Below are 20,175 nucleotides of genomic sequence, written 5' to 3'. Positions count from 1 at the left end.
CTGTATATTATTATTTGTCATTAAATTGCTTGACAGCTGAGGAAGGAGCAACAGCTGCAAAAAGGTATTTAAATATAAATGCTTCTAGATTAATAAAACACATATTTTGTAAATGCCTTGACTTTAAAATTAAAGTCAAAAGATATGTTACTTTGGAGAAGAGGCTTTACTTTTGTTTCCATAGGAAATGAGAGACTGTAGATTTATTCTAGGTTAAAAAGAGAAGGTTTAATCAAGAAAGACCCCCTGAGAAATCTCTGATAGGAGCAGATGGCCCAGATGTCTGAGTTCTATATCCAAAAAAGCCTCAAGAGTGCTGGCTGAGATGATCAAGCCTTACAGGGTACTACAGTCAGGACTTGATCATAAGTCTAAATTTTCTTTAGATCCCCATAAGATTATCAGCACCCCCAATCATCAGGAAGTAGCCTAAAAACTATGCCCACTTTCCCCCAAAATGGACTACAGCTATATTTCTTTGTTTAAAATGTTGGTTACAAGTTGTTATGGATAATGGTCAGGAGAAAAACTAAACAAAGTAAATTAGATTCAGAATTCTTGTTTTTTTTTTAAAGGGGGGGAAGTGCTGTGGGAAATGGTCTTTTATTCTGCCATTTGTATTATTTTTAATAAAATCCTGATTGGCCAGTAGCCAGGCAGGAAGTTTAGACAGGGTGACAGTAACCAGGCAGGAACTAGAAGCATGGCAATGAGAATTATGGGAAGAGGAAAGTTTCAGTCTGCAGTTGTCACAGAGGAAGCCATACACTGAGCAAGCAAGATGTTAACTACCAAGCCATATGGCTAGCACAGACAAGAATTATGTGCTAATATAAGTTATAAGAGTTAATAAAAAGCCTGAGCTAATGGGCCAATCAGTTTATAATTAATGCAGACCTCTGTGTATTTCTTTTGGACTGAACGACTGCAGGACCTGGCAGGACAGAAACCTCAGTCAACAAAATCTATGCCTAGATTGGACATCTCAATATTCATTTCAGGACCGTGTCCCTATGTGTAACATACCCAATGTACCATTTTAGTTTATGTATCTTTAAAACAGAAGTGATCATGTTTAGTCTAAAGGGTTAGATTTTATGGGCAGTGAAAGAGAGCATTGATGTCCCAGACCTCAGTAATCTCCCCGAGCTGCAGCAGAGCTGTGTGGTTGGTACTCCTTTTCCTGTGTTTGTTATTATTGCCCTCCAGCCTTCAAGGGCATTTGTCTCAGGACTGACTATGTGGTTCAAATGTCTACCTGAGTTCTATACAAAATGAAGATATGATTGAAGTCCAAATAAACAGCACCACCTAGGAGCTGGAGCTGGTGGTCAGACCTTTTTATAGGCCTGCATGTTTACTTGGATTCAGGCATTCCGACATGTAAATTATGCAGAGTCTGTGTCACATCAGAGCACTCTGTGTTCCTAAAAAGAATCCTCTCTTTTTTTTTCCCGGAATCCTTTACCTTTAAAATAAATCTCATTATGGAGTGCTGACATTTTCAGTAAAACCATTCAACCAAAAGCTGCAGGGTTTTTTTTCTTTTTCTCAGACTTTAAACAAGTCTGGTTTATTAGACAGCCATGTATAACACACTGCTAAGCAGACATGATCTATTTTGAGAAGTTTACGCAGATAGCTGATAGGACACCTCAGTCTTTCCATCTTCCTAAGACAGACAGTGTTAAGCCAACTATCAAGAATCATCTCTCGGGGGAGTAGGAGTTGAAGGCTGATGTTTAGAGTAGGTGGGAACCACAGAATCCTGGCTTCAGTAAGACTGCTTGGATTCAAGGCTGCTTCTTTGCACCATCCTGTAACTATGACTTAACTTTCTATCTAGCACAATGGCCGTTGTGCACTGGGGTTCCAGCCAGTGCTCAGCTTCTCAGCCCACTCCTCCTGGGTTTCCCTTTCTTTTTTATTTTGTCTCCAGTTTCCTCTTTCGTTCCTCTCCAGTTCCTCCTCCCATGGATGTAACTTCATTTTCTCTTGCCCATCTTTAGACCACAAAGAAGGTGACATATATATTCCGTTGCCCAAAGCCCCTTAGTGACCTAAGTCCACACTATTAACAAGCACTGAGAAGTTTAGAACCCCAATGGAGTCATTTCCCATACCCCTCCCCCAGAATAATGAGGGAGGTATTGTATCCATTTCGCAGACAAGTTACTTAAGCTAAAAGTTTACAGCTCTAATCGTAAAGGATTACTAAATGATAGAACTCATCTTTCCATTCATAATAGTCATCTCCTCAAGGACCCAAAATCATCCTTGACATCTGTTTATTTTCTCAGACACTAACCCTAACCTTAACCATTTCCTCATACATTTTTGTACAGATAGGGCTCAGAGTCCATACTTACTTGAATCACGCCATTTTCTATAAGCAGTATTTATTCTTTATGGCCAGTGTCATTCTGGTACTCAATGCTGAACACTTTGTACATTGTTCCTTCTTAGAACCTATGTAGATGAAAGAAATCAGACGATAAAATTAGCCAGACTCAAAGATGATACAACTTGATGAACTTGAATACAGTTGAGAATGCCACTCAGAATGAAAGCCCTGGGCTTCACATTGAATTTCATACTTTCACTCTCAAATATATTTATGTAATTAAGTAATAAAATACATTTGCAAAATGTTTTTAATAAATCCAAAATTAAAAATAAATTATGTAGATATAGGCAGGAAGAGAAAGGGTTAAGCTGCTTCTAGGCAACCCAATAAGGTGACAGGCTTATAAAGTAGCTTAAGAAACCCGTGAATTTGAACCAAGACTAGGACACTAAGTATTCTCTCTGCTGTAAGACAACTCTGGGCAAGGACCAGGTCATATAGAGATGGGTAGTTTGTCTTAGGAGCCTAGGTTAAGGGGAAACTGTGCAGTAAAGTGAAGGGAGCAAAGTCATTTGCTTCACATTTCAAGAACTACACCATGGTTTCTGCTCGGGAAATGGTTGGGGACAGGAAGTCCATAGCACTCCACCACTAGATTGATTATATGTGCTCAGAACTCAGACAGGAATTGGTCATAAAACAAACAATGTCAGATGTTTAATAAAAAGCATACACTAAATTCTAATAAGTCATAAAGTCCTTTTAAATTAATTTATCTTTATATATGTATTTATTTTGACAGCATGCATGTATGTGCATCATGTATATGCCTGGTGCTCATGATGGTCAGAAGAGGGTGGCAGATCTCCTAGAACCAAACTCACAGATGGCTGCAGGTCCTCTGGAAGAGTAACCAGTGATCTTAACTGATGAGCCATCTGTCTGGCCCCATAAAGTCTTAAATTCTGAAGGATCTGCTCTACTGACAAGAACTGTAGAACATGATCACTCCCTCTTAATCAGAAAGCACTATTACAATTTCCTTTGTATTTCCTTTCAGAATTCTTAATTCACAGTCAAAATACTCCCTATGTGCTCCCAAAGGCTTTTGTTTTGCTCCACTTCGGGAGCAAATCTAATCAGTTGCTTGGCTATCTATCCCCAGATGGCTGTGATGTGATAAGCTTAGATCATGGTAGTCTGCATCTAAGTCTCTGCTTCCTCTCCACATAGCAAAGGGTTCCTGGAGATCAGTGTTAAGCTAGATGGCTGTGAGAGGGCTTTGTGGTGTAGCCTGAGTTAGGACAATGACATTCCTGGTATCCTTGGAGGAAGACTGCTCCATGAAGGTTTCCAGGAGAGCTGGGAGGGTGTGACGTACAAATATTGGTTGGAGGACAAGATGATACAGACTTTGGTTTCCTCAAACGGGTTTGTCTAATGGGGAACCATCTTGAGCTCCGTGGTCATAAGACGTTTCTTTCCCTGGCTTCTTTATCCTTCTCCCATCTCTTACACCTGGGACAGATTGGCAGACAAAGAGTGGTGGGGGTATTTCTCAGCCCCCACTTTTGTGCAGTGCTTGATGTTTTAGTGAATGGTGTTGTTTCTATTCGAGAGGCCATCTAATTGTTCCTTTCTCCCTGTGTTTGTTTCTACAGGATCGATCACTGGAACAACGAGAAGGAGAAGATCCTGATGCTCACAGACAAGACCCTCCTGATCTGCAAATATGACTTCATCATGCTTAGCTGTGTGCAGACGCAGCAGATTCCTCTGAGTGCCATCTGTCGCGTCTACCTGGGCAAGTTCGTCTTCCCAGGGATGTCTCTGGACAAGTGAGTATGATGTCTTGGACTTGAAGACGCTATGAAGCCAAACAGACATAGGCAGAGAAATCAAGTATGTGGTCAACTGAATAATATAAGCTGGAAAAGCAGAAGAGAAGGGAAGTCCTACCATTAAGCTCATCAAAGCATCAAGTTCGCTTCTATTCTATGTTAAGCACCAGAGATGTGATTTTATAAGCAAACTGGTCATTTAGAATGAGAACCTAAGTAAATAGTTAGATGTAGTTAGGTAGGGAGAGCTATGGGAATATAGAGAAAAAGTTTCTACTCAATTCATAAGGCAAACAACTAGAGGAGATTTCCCTGTAGAAACACTTGAGCTAGTATGTGGGTAGGAGCTGCTAAGGCAGGCAGTATTCCAGGCAGGAGGAACAGCATAGCCCGAAAGAGTAAGGCATGATCAGGGCACATAGTTGCCTATATTGTTGGTGACTCAGGTTGTTCTGTAAGACCAGATGACCTCACCAAAGTCAGTGCCCTGCCATAGACAAATGCCCACCCGGTAAAGTGTAAATGTTGCTCCAAGAAGGCATCCTTTGGTACCTAATCTCACTGACAGTGTGTGTAGTGAAACTTTCTTACTTTGACAGTAAACTGGTGTAGATGAGGGACATCCTTAAATCATATAGAACTTATCTACAAGATGGTTAAACTAGTTCTCAGCTTGCCATCAATATAAATTTTTGGTTATTAATTTCAAAATCATTATTATTCTTCCAATCATCTTCAGACTTTGAATTACCCACATTATTTATTGCCCAGAGAGATAAATACACACATGGCATTTATTAAGCAAAAGAAGGGGAGATGCTGAGGTCCCCAGGATTCTACAGTGAGAATGCAGCTGACGAAATCACCAGGCTAACCCACAGGGGACCCCACATTCCAGTGGAGGAACCCATTTGCAGAGCGCCCGCAGATCCCGTTAGCTAGTCCCACGTGCTGTAAGCATCCTGTCTGAACCCTGAGGAGCGCTGAGGCTGGCACTCAGAGGTCTCTGATAAACTAGATTTTTTTAAAAAAAATTATTGTTTGGTTTAATTTACATTACAGGAATGTGAAGAGAGCAATTTTCTGTAAAATTTCTCTTTTTTTGACCAGAGCAAGCATTGGTCCTTTTGGATTTGTTAGAGATGAACCAGCTAAAATTCTCCCCATCATCTATTCGATATCCCACCTTTCCCTACTAGTCTGAAATACACCTGCGTCATGCATTACCTTCCTCACAGATATCTGTGTATTTCCACAGTTTTTATTCTGTTCCGCTCACCAAAGCACAGTGCAGTTTCAATTCTTCTACTGAACTCTGTGCTGATACATGTGAGGTACAGTAGTCTGTCATTTGTCACTCTGGAGCTGTCCTCATACAGTAAGTTAGGAGATATTCTATTCTTTATCTCTTAGAAGATTTAGTTTACGAGTGATTGGTTGTTTGATAGCATTAACATGGGAAATCTTGACATCACTAGGTGGAATAATTTCTAAAATTATTTCATGAATAGTATATAATTATGCTTTCTTCGATTTACTTTACTTTTAGTGAACTGTGTTTTCTAATACATTTCTTAGGCATATTGGGCTGATTGGGTTTGACGTTATAAAGTTATTAACAGTATTCCTCATTTCCCCTTTGATGTCAGTACAATGTGTTAGTAATGTCTTCACTTCTCGCGATCTGTGTCCTCTGGGTTTCCTACTCATCTATTAATTTAGATTTAAAGAGGCACAGCTTTTTATTTCCTCTGCACCTCCCTATTGCCTGATCACTACTTACTGAATTCTGCTCTTTTCTCTACAATTTATTTCACCCGTCTATTTGGGGTTTGCTTTTCCTCTTCCACAGCTGCTTAAAGAAGAAAGCAAGGTTATCATGTAAGATCTGCCTTGTTTTCTACTGTGAGTACTCAGAGTTATACTTGCAACTATTGTATTTCATGCCTCACAGAAAATGAAATGTGTCGTCTTTCTAGTTTCATTCTGCGATATTTTCTACTTCTCTTGTGATTTCTTCCTGAATCCACAAATACTTTGCAAGCTGTAACTCCTATTATCTGATTTTTTTCTAAATATCTGTATATTACTGAATTTTCATTTAGAGAACCTATATCTTTAAATTAAAAATATTATTTTATTTTATAAATATTTGATTTGCATGTATATTTGTGTACCACATACCTGCCAGATGCTCATGGAGGCCAGAAGAGGGCGGCAGATCCTCTGGATCTGGAGTCCCACACTAGTGTGGGTTGCCATGTGGGTGCTGGAAATCAAAGCCATATCCTCTGTAAGAGCAGCCTGATGGAGGAGTGTTTATGTGTTACTTTTATTATTAATAAAAAAAACTGCCTTGGCCCTTTAAAAAAAAATTAGGTAGGTAGAGTAGACAAAACAAAATTGTAAAAACAAAAAAGTAGAGTGGGGGAGACGCTTCAGACATTCGCCATAGTGAGTCTCCATGCTGCTCCTCTCCGAGATGGACACAGGTTAAGATCTCTCCTGGTAAGCCACAACTTGTGGTGCTACCCAGACTACTAAATATGGGTTAAAAAAAGATGTAAAAATTAATCAATAAGAGGCTAAAACTATGGGCCAGACAATGTTTTAAAAAAATATAGTTTCCGTGTAATTATTTCGGGTATAAAGTTAGCCGACAGCCGGGTGACAGGACACAGCCCCGCCGCTTCTCACTACAGATTGGCGCCCAACGTGGGGCTAAATCCACTTAAAAACCTTGCCCGCTTGGGATCGGAAAGAAAGTACTTTGAGACCATGCCAATGGCTCACTGCTCCCTTCCTGCACCTGGACAGATGGCGGAATCAGGCTTAGGCGAGCGGGACAACATTTGCGGATTCCTGCCGCCATAGAGAGAGAGGTGTTTTCAGACTGCACGGTGCTCTGCGCGTCAGATTCGGCTGTAACTTGGATAAAAAGAGTTTCTGTGCTGCACGCTCAGTCTCAAAATTAAACTGCTGAGTGCGGCTCCAATGTGGACTGCTGTGTGCCTGGAACTGTGTGCGGCTCAGGGGCACCAAATGACTGAGGCAGGAGCGGCTTTGGCTCTGCTCCGCCATGCTAAACTGTGCTGACCTCAGGCAGGATCTATCGTAATTACCACAATAACTGCGCAGTTAAGGTTTAGACTTGGCTGTAAACAGGCAGTACCGTATTACCTATAAGTGGCGCAACTTAAGTTTTTAAAAAGTGCTTAACCTTTTAAGAAATGCTCCTAGATAGTAAAAAATTACAGATTCACAATAAAAAAGATTCAGACATAAAAGGCCTTTAAATGGCTCACGTAGGCTTAAAAAAAAATATAAAAAATAAAGTTAATGCCTTAAAAAAAGGTTAAAGTCTTTAAAGAGACAAAATACAGATAGTTATAGATTAAAAAAAGTAAAATGATAAAATAAAAATAAGCCACATAAAAATAAAAAATTCACAGAGAGTCTAAATTATATATTTTGTTGTGTTTTCTTTGATTTTTTTGACTATAAAGGAGCTAAGTACAGAGAGACATTTCATTATATGGGCTGCCAGGCTAGACCAAAATGGACATCTTAACGGTATGACTTCAGGATTTGGATCTAAGAACATGATGCTTTAAAAAAGAGTTTCTTTTTTTATTTTCACAGAGGACGAGACTCTATAGATTGCTTCTATTCCAATATGGTATGATAGACCACGCCCTCCTAAAAGGTTGCTGTAAACATCTTCAAAAAATTACTTCACTCAACTGCCAACTGAGAAAAACCTAGCACACAGGTTACACCATAAAAGACCTAAATAACAGCGCCCCCATTCAGCAAAAAACAGTTTGGAGAGAAATAACTGCGCCCATTTTCCCAAATATTGTTTATAAATGTTCTTTTACATTTAAAGGGGGAGACACTTCAGGCATTCGCCATAGTGAGTCTCCATGCTGCTCCTCTCCGAGATGGACACAGGTTAAGATCTCTCCTGGTAAGCCACACCTCATGGTGCTACCCAGATTACTAAATATGGGTTAAAGAAAGATGTGAGAGTTAACCAATAAAAAGCTACAGATAACGGGCCAGGCAATATTTAAAAAAATACAGTTTCCATGTAATTATTTTGGGTAAAGTTAGCCAGGTGGCGGGACACAGCCCGCCGCTTCGTTCTACAAGCAGCCAGTGATCTTAGCCACTGACCCATCTCTCCTGCCTCAAGAACTCATGTCCTTCACTTAAGACCTTATGAATATGTTGAGATTTATTTTATGAAGTAAACTGCTATCTATCTTCAAGATGGTACCAATTTTGTGATTAACTTGGCTGAAGCATGACTTAGGCTAATGTATTTGATAATGTTAATTTAGCGATCTGCACCGGGAATGAATTGTATCCAGTTTTACTATGGTTGCCCACAAGTCAGTTTTATTGCAGCTGAGATGAAGTACCTTCGAAAACCAGTTCAAAGGACAGAAGGGTTGACATTGGCCAATGGTTCCAGACAATTCAATCCAAGTTCTCTTGGACCTATATGACTGAGCATCTGTCAGCGTTGGGGAGCAGGTGGAGGACATAGATCATGAGGAGCAGGAGTCAGAAAGAGAGAAAGCCAGTGATTGAGGATAGATCCTCACTAGGTCTCTTCCTCCAACTAGCCCTGCCTTCTAAGCTAGTGCCACTCTCTAGAGATCAAGTATTTAATAAAAGAGCTTTTGGGATATTTCAGACACACAACAAATACATCTAAGAGAAGTGATGTTTTAAAAGTTGTCATTGTGTAACTTAGTTCTTTCATTAGTTTTGCCATTTTTTGCTTCTTTTTTTGGATATATATTTCCTGATAAGATGATCTTTGTTTCCTTATTCAATTTTCCTCTTTAAAAATATTTTCTTAAAAAATAGTTAAATTTGTGTGTGTCTGTATTTTACTTTTATTATTCATTTTTATTTTATTTATTTATTTATGTTGTGGTTTTTTGAGACAGGGTTTCTCTGTAGCTTTGGAGCCTGTCCTGGAACTAGCACTTGTAGACCAGGTTGGCTGGCATTGAACTCACAGAGATCCGCCTGCTTCTGCCTTCCAAGTGCTGGGATTAAAGGTGTGTGCCACCAGAGCCTGGCCATTATTTTTTTTTAAATGAGTTTTCTTTTCTTTTCTTTTCTTTTTTAAGTATGAGTTTATGTGTATCATGAACCTCTAAGTACCTCAGGGGGCCAGAAGAGGGCATCCCATCCCTTGGAACTAGAGTTAGAAAAGGTAGTGAGCTATCTGATATGGGTGCTGGCAATTGAACCTGGATCTTCGGGGGGGGGCTGTAAGTGCTCTTAAACACCAAACAACCTCTCTGGCTTCTCAGTGTTTCTCTCTATGCTTGGCAATGCCCGATGTTTTAAAGAGTGGTTTGAAGTCTGATGTTATTTTAGCACCTCCACTGTTTTGATACTTACATTTCCCTTTCCACTCTTCCCCTCTACTGACGAGCCCTCTGTATTTCCTGTAGCAGTCCTCTAGATCACACAGTTAATCCAGTCCAGCCATCGCTGCCTTTTAACTGGAATGGCTATTCATGTCTGTGCTTTTGAAGTGACTGCCTACCTGCTGCTCGTTCCCTATTTTTTCCTTTTATTTTGGCTCCTTTCTTCCTTTTTTTGCTTATATTTTGATTAAATATTTGTCCTATTCAGATTTTAGTCCTTCCATTGGCTTTCGTCTATAGTATGTGTTTTGGTTCCTTTCCGGTGAAGTTCATCAGCCTAGTGTTATCGGAAGCTTGGAAAGGGAAATTATTACTTCTGGGAAGCTGTTTTGCATCGTGTAGAGCCTTCAGCAGTATTCCTGGACACATCTCTATCTACCACCATCTATTAGTGATCACTCAGGATTTTTCTATAGCTTTGCCTTTTCCAGAATGCCACACACTTTGAAGCTACTTAATAGACTTTCCAGATTGGTGCCTTTGACCCAGAAATATTTATTTTAGATTACTCTGTGTGTTTCATGGCTTAATGAATCTCTGAGTAAGAGTGTATACACACTTATTTCCTCTATTATCTTTAATATAATAAATATTTCACATTCAAACAGATAGTTTTTTTCATTCACAAATATTTGAAAATGATGCTTTTGTTTTCTGAGGTACAAATCTGATACATGATACTTAGACACACAGTCATTGTATTTATATTTATTCTCTTTGCCTATTTATTTAGTAAATTTTCTTGGCTACTTGATCCATCCATTACGGGCTGGAAGAGAAGAACTACATTTTCCTGTTAGCAAGTTGATGGTTTTATTTTTATCAGTTTACATTATGAACATGGATAATGTGTTCTTCAATCTACAGACTTGGTGGGATCCTTTCTAATTTATGTGTGTAGTCTGTGTCTCTTTTCTGCGGTTGACTGGCTCCAGTCATAACTGAATACCATATTCTATTGTTTGTGTTCACTACTTGTGCAACCTTGAGTTTTAATACGTTTTGCTTATGTAAGCATTATTACTTTAATGGTTATTTTCTTGAGTAATGCTTCAACTTGACATTCTCTCTTAATTTACACTGAATCCCCAGTTTGAAAGCCCAGAGACCTCTGCATATTACCTCAGGTTTTCCATCCTTTGCCCCCTTAGTTTCAGCAAACAATTTTTCCTTTTATGGAATAGTTTATTCACTCTCCCATGGTGCATCCAATTATTCCCATCGGGAACTGATGTAACTCCAGGCCTCCTAATTAACCTGTGCGGGTGTATCCAGCATTGTGTCCTGCAGTTAGGGTGAGAGAGGCTGGGCCAGCTGCCTGCAGCTGTGCACCAGAGGTTGGCATCTGACTGTAAGGGACTCTTGAGTGAGTACTGTTTAGGAGTTTTAGCAGGGACTTCTACATCAGAGCGCTGGATTGGGAGCACAGCTCGGGGTTCCATCCCCAGTTTTCCAGCTGGCAGCTTTATTTCCTTATTTTTTTTTTTAAGTCATTTGGCTTCATTAACAGCCTCAGTGTTAGGTTCTAATGACAGGACAGAGATATGTACTTTGTAATGTGCCCCACGGTTATCAAGTGTTCGCAAGCTCTGATTTTCTTCGAGATTAAAGCTTTTGCTAACATGGAACTAAGTAGAATAATTTGATTGTTGTCTTTGCTTCCAACCAAGTTGAACTTTCTCAGGTATTAAGTCGCTGTTATTAGGTCAGAAGTGAGGCTACAGCAGGCAGAGTAGGAGGCAAGGGTGAACCAGTGGCTAAAGAGCAAGACAAATGCATGCCTGAGAAAGTCTGGGTAGAGTCCAGTGAGTTCCTGCCTTAAAGGAAACGACAGCTAAGAACTCTGGAGGAACACCTATACCTCCTGGCTGCCGGTGCTAACGTTGTTTGTCGTGTGGTCTCCTCTGTAATAGTCCACTCTCAACAGGCAGGGATAAGCAAGGCTGGCTGCATTTTATAGATAAAAAAAATGGGAGGTTAGGGGTCTAGACACCATCAGCTATTGCCTATTATAGTTGGGTCTCCAAGCCAACTCTTTACCTCTTTTTTTTAAATTCCTCCTCTTTAATCTCTCTTACTCCCTTCCTCTCCCCTTCTCCCTTCCCCCCTTTTTCCCTGCCCTCTCTTCCCCTTCTCTTCAGTCTCCTCCTCCTTTCCCTTGCCCCCCCCCTTTGGTTTTGTTTGTTTTGTTTTCTTTACCTCTTTGCCTCTGCACTTGGCCTTTATCTTTCTCTTCTCTGCTCTTCAGGATGAAGACCTCTTCTTTTATTATGGGAACTATGCCTTCTCCTCAACCGTGAGGACCATGAGAATTGAGGCAAGCATGCACTAATGTATGTCATATGCTGGTATTTACAAAACAGCTGTTTCATTAATTCAGTTTAGTGTGTGTGTGTGTGTGTGTGTGTGTGTGTGTGTATGTGTATAAAGAAAAAGAAAGGGTACTGGCAGGAAAAAACTAAAGACTTGAGATCATTTATTTATGAGATGAACGAAGAGGGATTTTCTTAGGTTAGAATATTCACCATAGACAAAACCAGGAAGTCGCCTGATCTCTAGTGAGAACCCCAAATGTTATTTCTATCATAAGTAGATCCATTCCTAGATTTAATTGAAAACTAATTTCCATAATTGTGTTGTGTTTATAACTTGCCAGAAAAATAGGTGGAGGGAAGTCTTGGTTTTCACCATATGAGTAAATCCTCATATGGTTCAAACGTTTCTATGCCATTTGAATCTGGACAAATCACTAGAACTCCTTTGCTCATTTGATACTGAGTTTCGGCATTTGGTCCATACTGGCCTCAAACTAACAACTACCACGACTGAACATCCTGAGCAGTGGGGTCATGTGCTGCCATACTTGACGTGACTTTAGTTCTAATGTGCCTCAATTTCCTCTCATGAAATATCAATTGTTAAATCCTTACAGGCCACCTTTTAGGGTTACTGTAGCATTACATGATCAGCATGAGAGTGTTTTGTAAATATATTAAAAGATGAAGAAACTCACATTGGCTTGTCACCTTAATGTTGCCAGAGGATCATCGGGAAAATCGGATTCTGAGTAGCAAACGACTTTCCTCCTCCTGAAAACAGAAGGTGGGGTCCTCTGAGACGGAAGTTCCCTGATTCGCTGTCTTTGGAGGCCTTCCACCTTTGCCAGTATCTCTCTCTCTCTCTCTCTCTCTCTCTCTCTCTCTCTCTCTCTCTCTCTCTCTCTCTCTCTCTCTCTCTCTGGCAGGATTTCTCGGTGTAGCCCTGGGTGTCTTGGAACCAGCTCTTAGACCAGACTGGCCTCAAACTCAGAGTTCCACCTGTCTCTGCCTTGCCCAGTGATGGGATTAAAGGTGTGTGTCAACCTAATTCATATTTGCAAGTGCATTTTAATTTCTGAAGGGATCATTTCTTTCGCTCTGTTCTCATTTGAACTCTAACAGGCAAACCTACCTCCGAATGATCTGGACCAAGTTACTTGAATTCATTACCTCTTACTTGGATGTCTTAATGCCAGTCTCCTGGGCCTTTGCTGCCGTTTGATGGGGTAAACATGCCCAATGCTGAGAACAGTATCAGATGAGAAGTAAGCGCGCAAGCAGCAAAAGCACACAGAAAGACTTGGTGGCACCTCGTCCTGACCAGCTTTCCCAATAGGTCTCTTGTCTTTGCTGAATCTCATTTTGCTGATGTGACAAAGCCTCTAGACTGCGCTATTTCTTTATTGTTCTGGCGCTCTTATACGCGTGGGGGCCCCTATGGGCATAGCAATCTGACAAAAGCCGTTCAATTTTGTGAGCTAAACGATTTTACCTAATCAATTCCTCCTGTGAAAAACAGCTCTAAAGAGGTTTCTCTGCTGGAAAATATTGTTGCTGTCACACGGATATGCCAGCCAAAGCTGAGCAGAGTGGCTCAGGCCAAGAAATGTCTTTCTACAAGAGGACATATTATATATAATATGTCCGTTGTGTTGTTTCCATTTGCATTCTGTAAACATAGGGATTTGTTCTCCATAGAAGTCAGGCAGGCCTGGGGACCTGGTTTCTCTGACCAACACCTGTCCTGTTTACTCATGACAGCGGGAGCATCCTCTGTCCTTGGTGACTTGGGATGAGAATGGAGAGGCGAGAAAGAGGACATTCCTTGACACTCTCCTGTCACCTCAGCGTTGTGTTTGTGAACCCAGGAATCTGAAGGCCAGGGTGACGCTCCATGCCCCAGTATTCTAATTTGGCATCTCTTCCTAACCCAAGAGCTTCAAAGGGATTCTGCTCTGCCTAAAATCGGCTCCTGGCCCAGGCTGATTCTGCTGGCTTCGCGTCTGTCAGTGTGTTCTAATCACTGTTATAAGTGTGGTTCTGCGGAACACCTTGTAAAATATTTTCCTATTGCTCCAGCAACATCTCCTGTCTAGACAATGTAATTATGAGCACAGAGCAAATAGCTGAAGTGTATGCCACCCCCAAGGGTTGCATAACCTGAGAGAAGGGCTGGGGAGACAGAGAGAAGTGTGAACACTCTGAATGACTTTGTGTTGACCTGACCAGAAAATTAAGTGTACCAAAGGAATCTGAATAACTTTTAATTAAGAAGAAACAATCCAGTAGAAGCTGCTGCTTTGTTGTTTTCTCAAACTCAGGGCATTAAAGGCACGGATGTACTTCCTTCTGATCACATGTTCCCTCTTGGCTTCAGAGGTGCTTTGTGGCCGTTGCTTTTATTTTTTTAAGCCACTTATTAATAATATCCCCTCCCAACAGCATTTTGAAACTCAAAGCAGCTTCATAAACTCAGTTCCTTCCAACTAAGTGTTTAAATTTTGTTTGGGTAGTCCTTCTCGAGATCTGGCTATAGTGTGTGTATTGGTTTATTGGGTACCTCAGAACAAGAAGACATAATCTCTGCCTCCAAGATGTTTAGCTTCCCAGGGAGACAGATCAGTGCATGCCATAAACATGCTTCCAAAGAAAGCTTGGTCTTGGGCTCTAGTAGTAAACCCACTTGTCATGGTCACAGAGGAAGGGGGTAGAATTTCTAGTGGGCAGAATGAAGAAGTCCCTAGGAGTGGATAAAATGGACAGGTCCGTGTAGTAGGAGCAGGAGTTAGGGGCAAGAGATTAGTCTAGGCAGGGTGGATAGGTAACGCCTGGCTAGTGGGATGTGCCAAGTCTCCCATGTCTTAAGGCCTAGCTGTTTTAAAGGTTTGTTAGAAATTTATGAATGATCTCAAATGATAGTATGAGGGGTTTGGAGTTTAGTCATATCCTGGCTCGGGGCTGAGAGTTCTGGGGGAGGATCCTGGAACCATTTATATCTTCCTTGGAGAAGATAAGAGTAGTAACAATATGAGAAACGGTTTGGTTAAAAAAAACACACACACACAGAGAAAGTGGCTAGCTCGGAGATAAACTTCTTGATAGTAGGGTTGGATAATTACAAGGATTGGATCTGGTGTGCTGGATGGAGGAAAAGAAGGGCGCAAGTGTGGGACGACGTGGCCAAAGAGGAATCTCTGGCATGAGATCATGGGATTGGATTTTTGTGGTGTGGTCAGGAGGGGAAGAAGCTTCAGGATAAACTTACAGGAGAGGGGCGTACTTAGTGTTGATTATCACAGATTTTTGGAGTGCAGAAGAGATCACGTGGAAAGATGGGAGCTGGGATTACTTTACAATGGAACGGGAACTCAGTTGTATCAACCAGCAGACATACTCCTGGGCTTCCGAGCCTCTTCCACAGCCTCGATCAAGCTGCCAATGGCATGGGAAGTCCCTGCCAAGAGGCGCTGCTCTCACACTCGGGTTGCTGTTGGCAGACCAGGCCCTCACTAGGAGTTGACAGAGGTATCAGCTTCGCCGCCATGTGAGCCTTTTTGGAAAGCCACTGACAACGTGGCTGCTGGCTTCTCTTGGCGAGAGTAAAAGACAGGTTGGGGAGGAGAGGAGCGGAGTAAGACAGGAACTAGTGTTGAGTAGCCCGATCCTAAAAGGAACATCTCATCATTTCTATAGCATCCTGCATTGCTCTAGAGGCAAGCCACAGATCAGAAAGTTGCTGGAGGGCATCTTACAGACAGCTGCTCACTCTCAGGACGCTAGAATCTATATCATGGATGTTTACCTAGACTGGAGTAGTGAGGTGGGAGGAAAGATTTCCCTGAAGGAGGGATTCTGGTGATAGCCACATGTTAGGGTGGAGGACATCCTGAAGAGAATGTTCCAGAAAGCAGGAATATATGCAAAGTAGAGAGGGAACTTGAAGCCTTGAGGAGCTGGAGACGTTAGTGTGGCTCCAGTCTGCTACATAGGGCTGAAGGACCGACATGGCAATGCGTTGAGAAGCTAGGTCCGCAGGAGAGTGCCTAGGACAATCCTAATTTACACATTGCTTGTATTGGTGCTCACAACAGAGTGATGAGCTTCGCAGGTATGATAAAGCAAAAAGTCCCTGTCACAGACTAGGGGTCCTCAGAGCAATGGGTCTGATGCAGAGTACACAATAAGGAAAACGGCCCGCTTACATCTTCGGGTAACTGCTGCTCATGTAATGAGGCGGGGGTGCCTGTAAATCACCCAGGTTCTGTGGTGGCAAAGACTCTATATAAACGGATGTCTTTATCATTGACCAAGGAACTATGTGAGAGACTGCAGGGAGACATGCATCTGGATGCCCTGGCATTGGGCTTCAAATGGTCACTTAAGCAGATAAGCGGAGGCAGCAGAGGATTGCTGGGGGTTGGGATGAGTGTGGGCGTGGGGAGGCAGGTGGGGTGGACAAGTGCGGCTCTTCCAGCTGATTTGTTCATAATGAACAGCTGCACCCTTTAATCCCAGTTAAACGAGGGCGACTGCCTGCAAACACAGCACAGCTCCTCCACCTCTGGAGGATGAAATCTGAATTCTCCTCTCGGATCTCTCTCCAATTGGCCTCGTGGCTTCTCCTTGCGAAGTCTTGTTTTGCTCCCATCTAAAATACAAAGGGTTAAACGATAAATGATAGTTCTCTGCCATGCCTTGTGCATAAAGATTAATTGGAATGTTAGAGAACTTCAAACGTTGTAACTCAGTCATGGGCAAAGAGAATGGTGACCCAAAGCTGCTGTTGTTTTGCCTTAGGAATGTTTAATGCTGCAGAGAACTTGTACATTTGTGAGCATATGCACATTGACTTGCAACCTAGGAAGGGTGAGGTAGGGGAGGGCAGACAGGCCAAAGCTGGGAAATACACCATTCCACTCACATCTTTCTTTTCTTTTTTTCTTTCCCCTGCTCTTCTGAGTTCAAACCCTCAGCTCTAGTTATGTAATTCATACTCCCCCCTTTTATAATTCTTATTTTTTTCTATTAAAAACACATAGGAATCAGCTGGGCTAGAGTAGTTGCAGTACTGAGACAGTCAAGGTAGAGTTCAAGGCCCCCTGGATCACAAAGTGTGACACGGTCTCAAACCAGAACGACTACAGCAATATGAACTATGTTTAGATATGAAGTATGCTCACGTTTTCTCCATTTATATGTAGCTGATAACTAGGCTTATCTACCCACCAGAGAAATGAACGTAATTCCATTGAGAGGATGGGGCGAGAAGCTGATGAGCAGGGTTCGGGGTGGCTGCCTTTCCTATTGACAGCTCCCTGCTTTCTCGTTTTCTCCTTTTGGGAATACTCTTCCGTATTCCTTGTTTTCCCTCTTGTAAATTAGTGGCTAGGAAAATAGGTCTCTAGTCCATCACAGTCAGGATAAGAAGTCTGGAGCCACTGAACTCTGAAAAGCAATTCCAAACAGTGTTGCATTAACCAGGAGGCAGACAGGTGCGGGTGTTAGCAGCAATGGAACATGTCACCAAAGCCTGCTGAAATGTTCTTTTCCAAAGTTTCCAAACTAAGATAGAAAGATGTTAATTTAATCTCCGCGTCGGCGAACATGCTCTATTTTGCCATGTAGTGTGGTTTGTATTTTGAGCGGGGCTGGAGTAGCGAGGATGACCACAGCCTTTTTTCAAAGTAGGCTCACAGGTTTCCTCTTCTGAGGAATGGCATCGAGTAAAAATGGCCTGGCACAAAGGGGCCCCTCTTCTCCTTCCACTTGGGTAAGAAGTAACAGTCTCTGCCTTCTTTGTAGACTGCTTTCAGTAATGAATAATTTTTTCCCACATTTCGGTTATGTTAGAATCCTGAAAATTCTGTTTGCATGCCCTTAAATCAGCTGGAGTAGGAGAAATGTGTGCTAAATACTGAAGTTGCGGTGTTGGTGCTAGGAATCCTCCTGCCTCCCATTCTGAGAGGATCCCTGAGTCATTGAGACAGTCATATACCAAACTGAAATACTGTATCGGTGTTTCTCAAACTTCCTTCTCTAGATAGGGTTTCTCTGTATCACTGCTGTGGCTGTCCTAGAACTTGCTTTGTAGACTAGCCTGACCTCGAACTCACAGAGATACGCCTGCCTCTACCTCCCAAGAGCTGGAATTAAAGATATGTGCCACCAACGCCCTGTGGTTCTCAACCTTCCTAAGGCTGGGATCCTTTAATAGAGTTCCTCATGCTTCAGTGATCCCCAATCATAAAATTATTTTTGTTGCTACTTCATAACTGCAATTTTGCTATTGTTATTAATTGTAGTGTGAATATCTGATCTACAGAGTTCTTCTGATATGTGAATCTCACAGGGGTTGTGACCTAGGGTGAGAAACACTGTACTATATAATGGGCACAGGGTATCTTGGAGTCAAGCCTTCTCCTTTGTCTAAGTTGTGCCCATTAGGGTGCTTAAGGATGCTCTCCCCGGTTATTAGTGCGGGACTGAGGAAATCAGGACGGGTGCAGACAGGTACCACCTCCATACTCCTGCTTTGCCCTCTTTTTGTCTTCCTTTATCAAGACAAAAACGTGTGCTGTTGTTTATAACATGGGAGTTCTGTATCATTTGAAGTCCATGCTAACCCTCCCTACAGATTCAGAGACCATGAATTCTGCCCACCCCTGAGTGTTAGGGTGATAACGTTACAGCTACAACTGATAAAATGTCCATGTGGTTTACGATTTCACAGAATAGGGCCTCTGCTTCAGATTTGTTTCCTTTTGGTTTTGCTCTACAACTTTCCCGAAGCTCTTGTCCTTACACAAACATGGGACTCACAATATCTACCTAAGGATTACTAGTAAGGATTACCTAAGGCCATGTTACTGTCTGCTAGTCCACGTGAATTAGCTTTCTATTGTTTTCCATTCTGTTTACTTTGCCTTTTTTCCCCCTTGAAAGATGGCAATGATTTCTTTAATATCCTATAGAAATAACAAAATGCTAATAGGTAGCTTATCTTGAAAAGCTACCGAGTCTCAGAGCAAGGAAGGCACCTATCAGTCTGTGCTGTGAGTTTAGTGAGAGAGGCATGTTGGCCGTTCACCTCACTGGAAATCTGCTACTCTGTGACCAACGGTGCTGGAGTCAGGGTTCTGATGGCAATAGCAACACTATGGACTGATGGAAGACCTCGGAGCTCTGTTGGTGAGAGAGAGCCTATTGATTTCTGGAGCAGGGAGTCACATATAAAATGCCCAGAGGAACGTGATGGTACGCCCCAATTCAGACCAAACAGGAAACACATACGAAAAGTCTAAGACACAATTTTAAAACCTCATGGCCTCATAAAGCTCCAGCATGTCTGTTTTGGAACATTTGATGATGAGGAGAAGCTGTTTTTCACAAAATGCAACATATAAGCAAGAACATTAAGTGATAAATACCTACTGAGCTTTATGGTTTATAAGCCAGGTGTGGTGGATCGCCATGGTCTATGAAATCCTAAGCAATATGTACATTTAACTAAGTAAGAGGCTGAGGTGGGTGGATGACTGTGGCTTGAGCCAAGCCTGGTCTTCACAGTGAGTTCCAGGGCAGCCCTGTGGAGCCCTGTTGAACAAACAAAAGCTGGTTTCTGTATCATGTGTGACAAGTGCCATACATGTTTGCCCAGTGATTTTTCTCTTTTCTTGCACTGTAAATTAGACTTTTAAGCACCTACGTGGCAGAAACGAGGTTTAGTTATGGCAAGTTCAATCTGGTTATGCTAGAATCGAAAGATAATAATAGCCTAATAGTGTTTGTAGGCAATAAGAGATGAAGTATATTGGCCCTGTCATCGATCATTTTGAGCTCTCATTGCATACAAAGCGATAAATATGAAGAAAGAATTTTCTTATGAGATATAACTTGACAACTTGTAAACAAAAAAATGGAAGAGAGAGAGAGAGAGAGAGAGAGAGAGAGAGAGAGAGAGAGAGAGAGAGAGAGAGAGAGAGAGAGAGAGAGACTGCAATCTTGTTTGGGGAATGAAAGCTGACAGATGAATGTATTTTGATGGAGAAGAGAGACTCATAGACTGAGGGGGAAAATTTGCCAAAGAGATGGGAAGATACAAAAGTGTAACAAGTTGCTTAGGAAACCATCACGGGGTCTCCTGGGCAACTGGAATAAAGGCGGGGTGGATAGAAAGAAGAGAGCAGCGTGTTCGTGGACGGCACAGACTATCA

At 41.8% G+C, this 20,175-nt stretch overlaps 1 protein-coding gene across 1 annotated transcript in view; it reads left to right on the top strand.

Moving 5' to 3' along the window:
* Tprg1 (tumor protein p63 regulated 1) overlaps nt 1-20,175 on the top strand; it is a 117,233-nt gene that overhangs the window by 47,676 nt on the left and 49,382 nt on the right. The window contains exon 3 of the mRNA XM_038346874.1: nt 4,009-4,185. Coding sequence (XP_038202802.1) covers nt 4,009-4,185 — 177 coding nt within the window. The remainder of the gene's footprint in view (nt 1-4,008; nt 4,186-20,175) is intronic.

The sequence above is a fragment of the Arvicola amphibius genome, chromosome 10 (genome assembly GCF_903992535.2).
Source record: "Arvicola amphibius chromosome 10, mArvAmp1.2, whole genome shotgun sequence".
Taxonomy (NCBI): domain Eukaryota; kingdom Metazoa; phylum Chordata; class Mammalia; order Rodentia; family Cricetidae; genus Arvicola; species Arvicola amphibius.
Note: the sequence above shows the minus strand (reverse complement) of the source record. Positions and strands in the feature narration are given on the sequence as shown.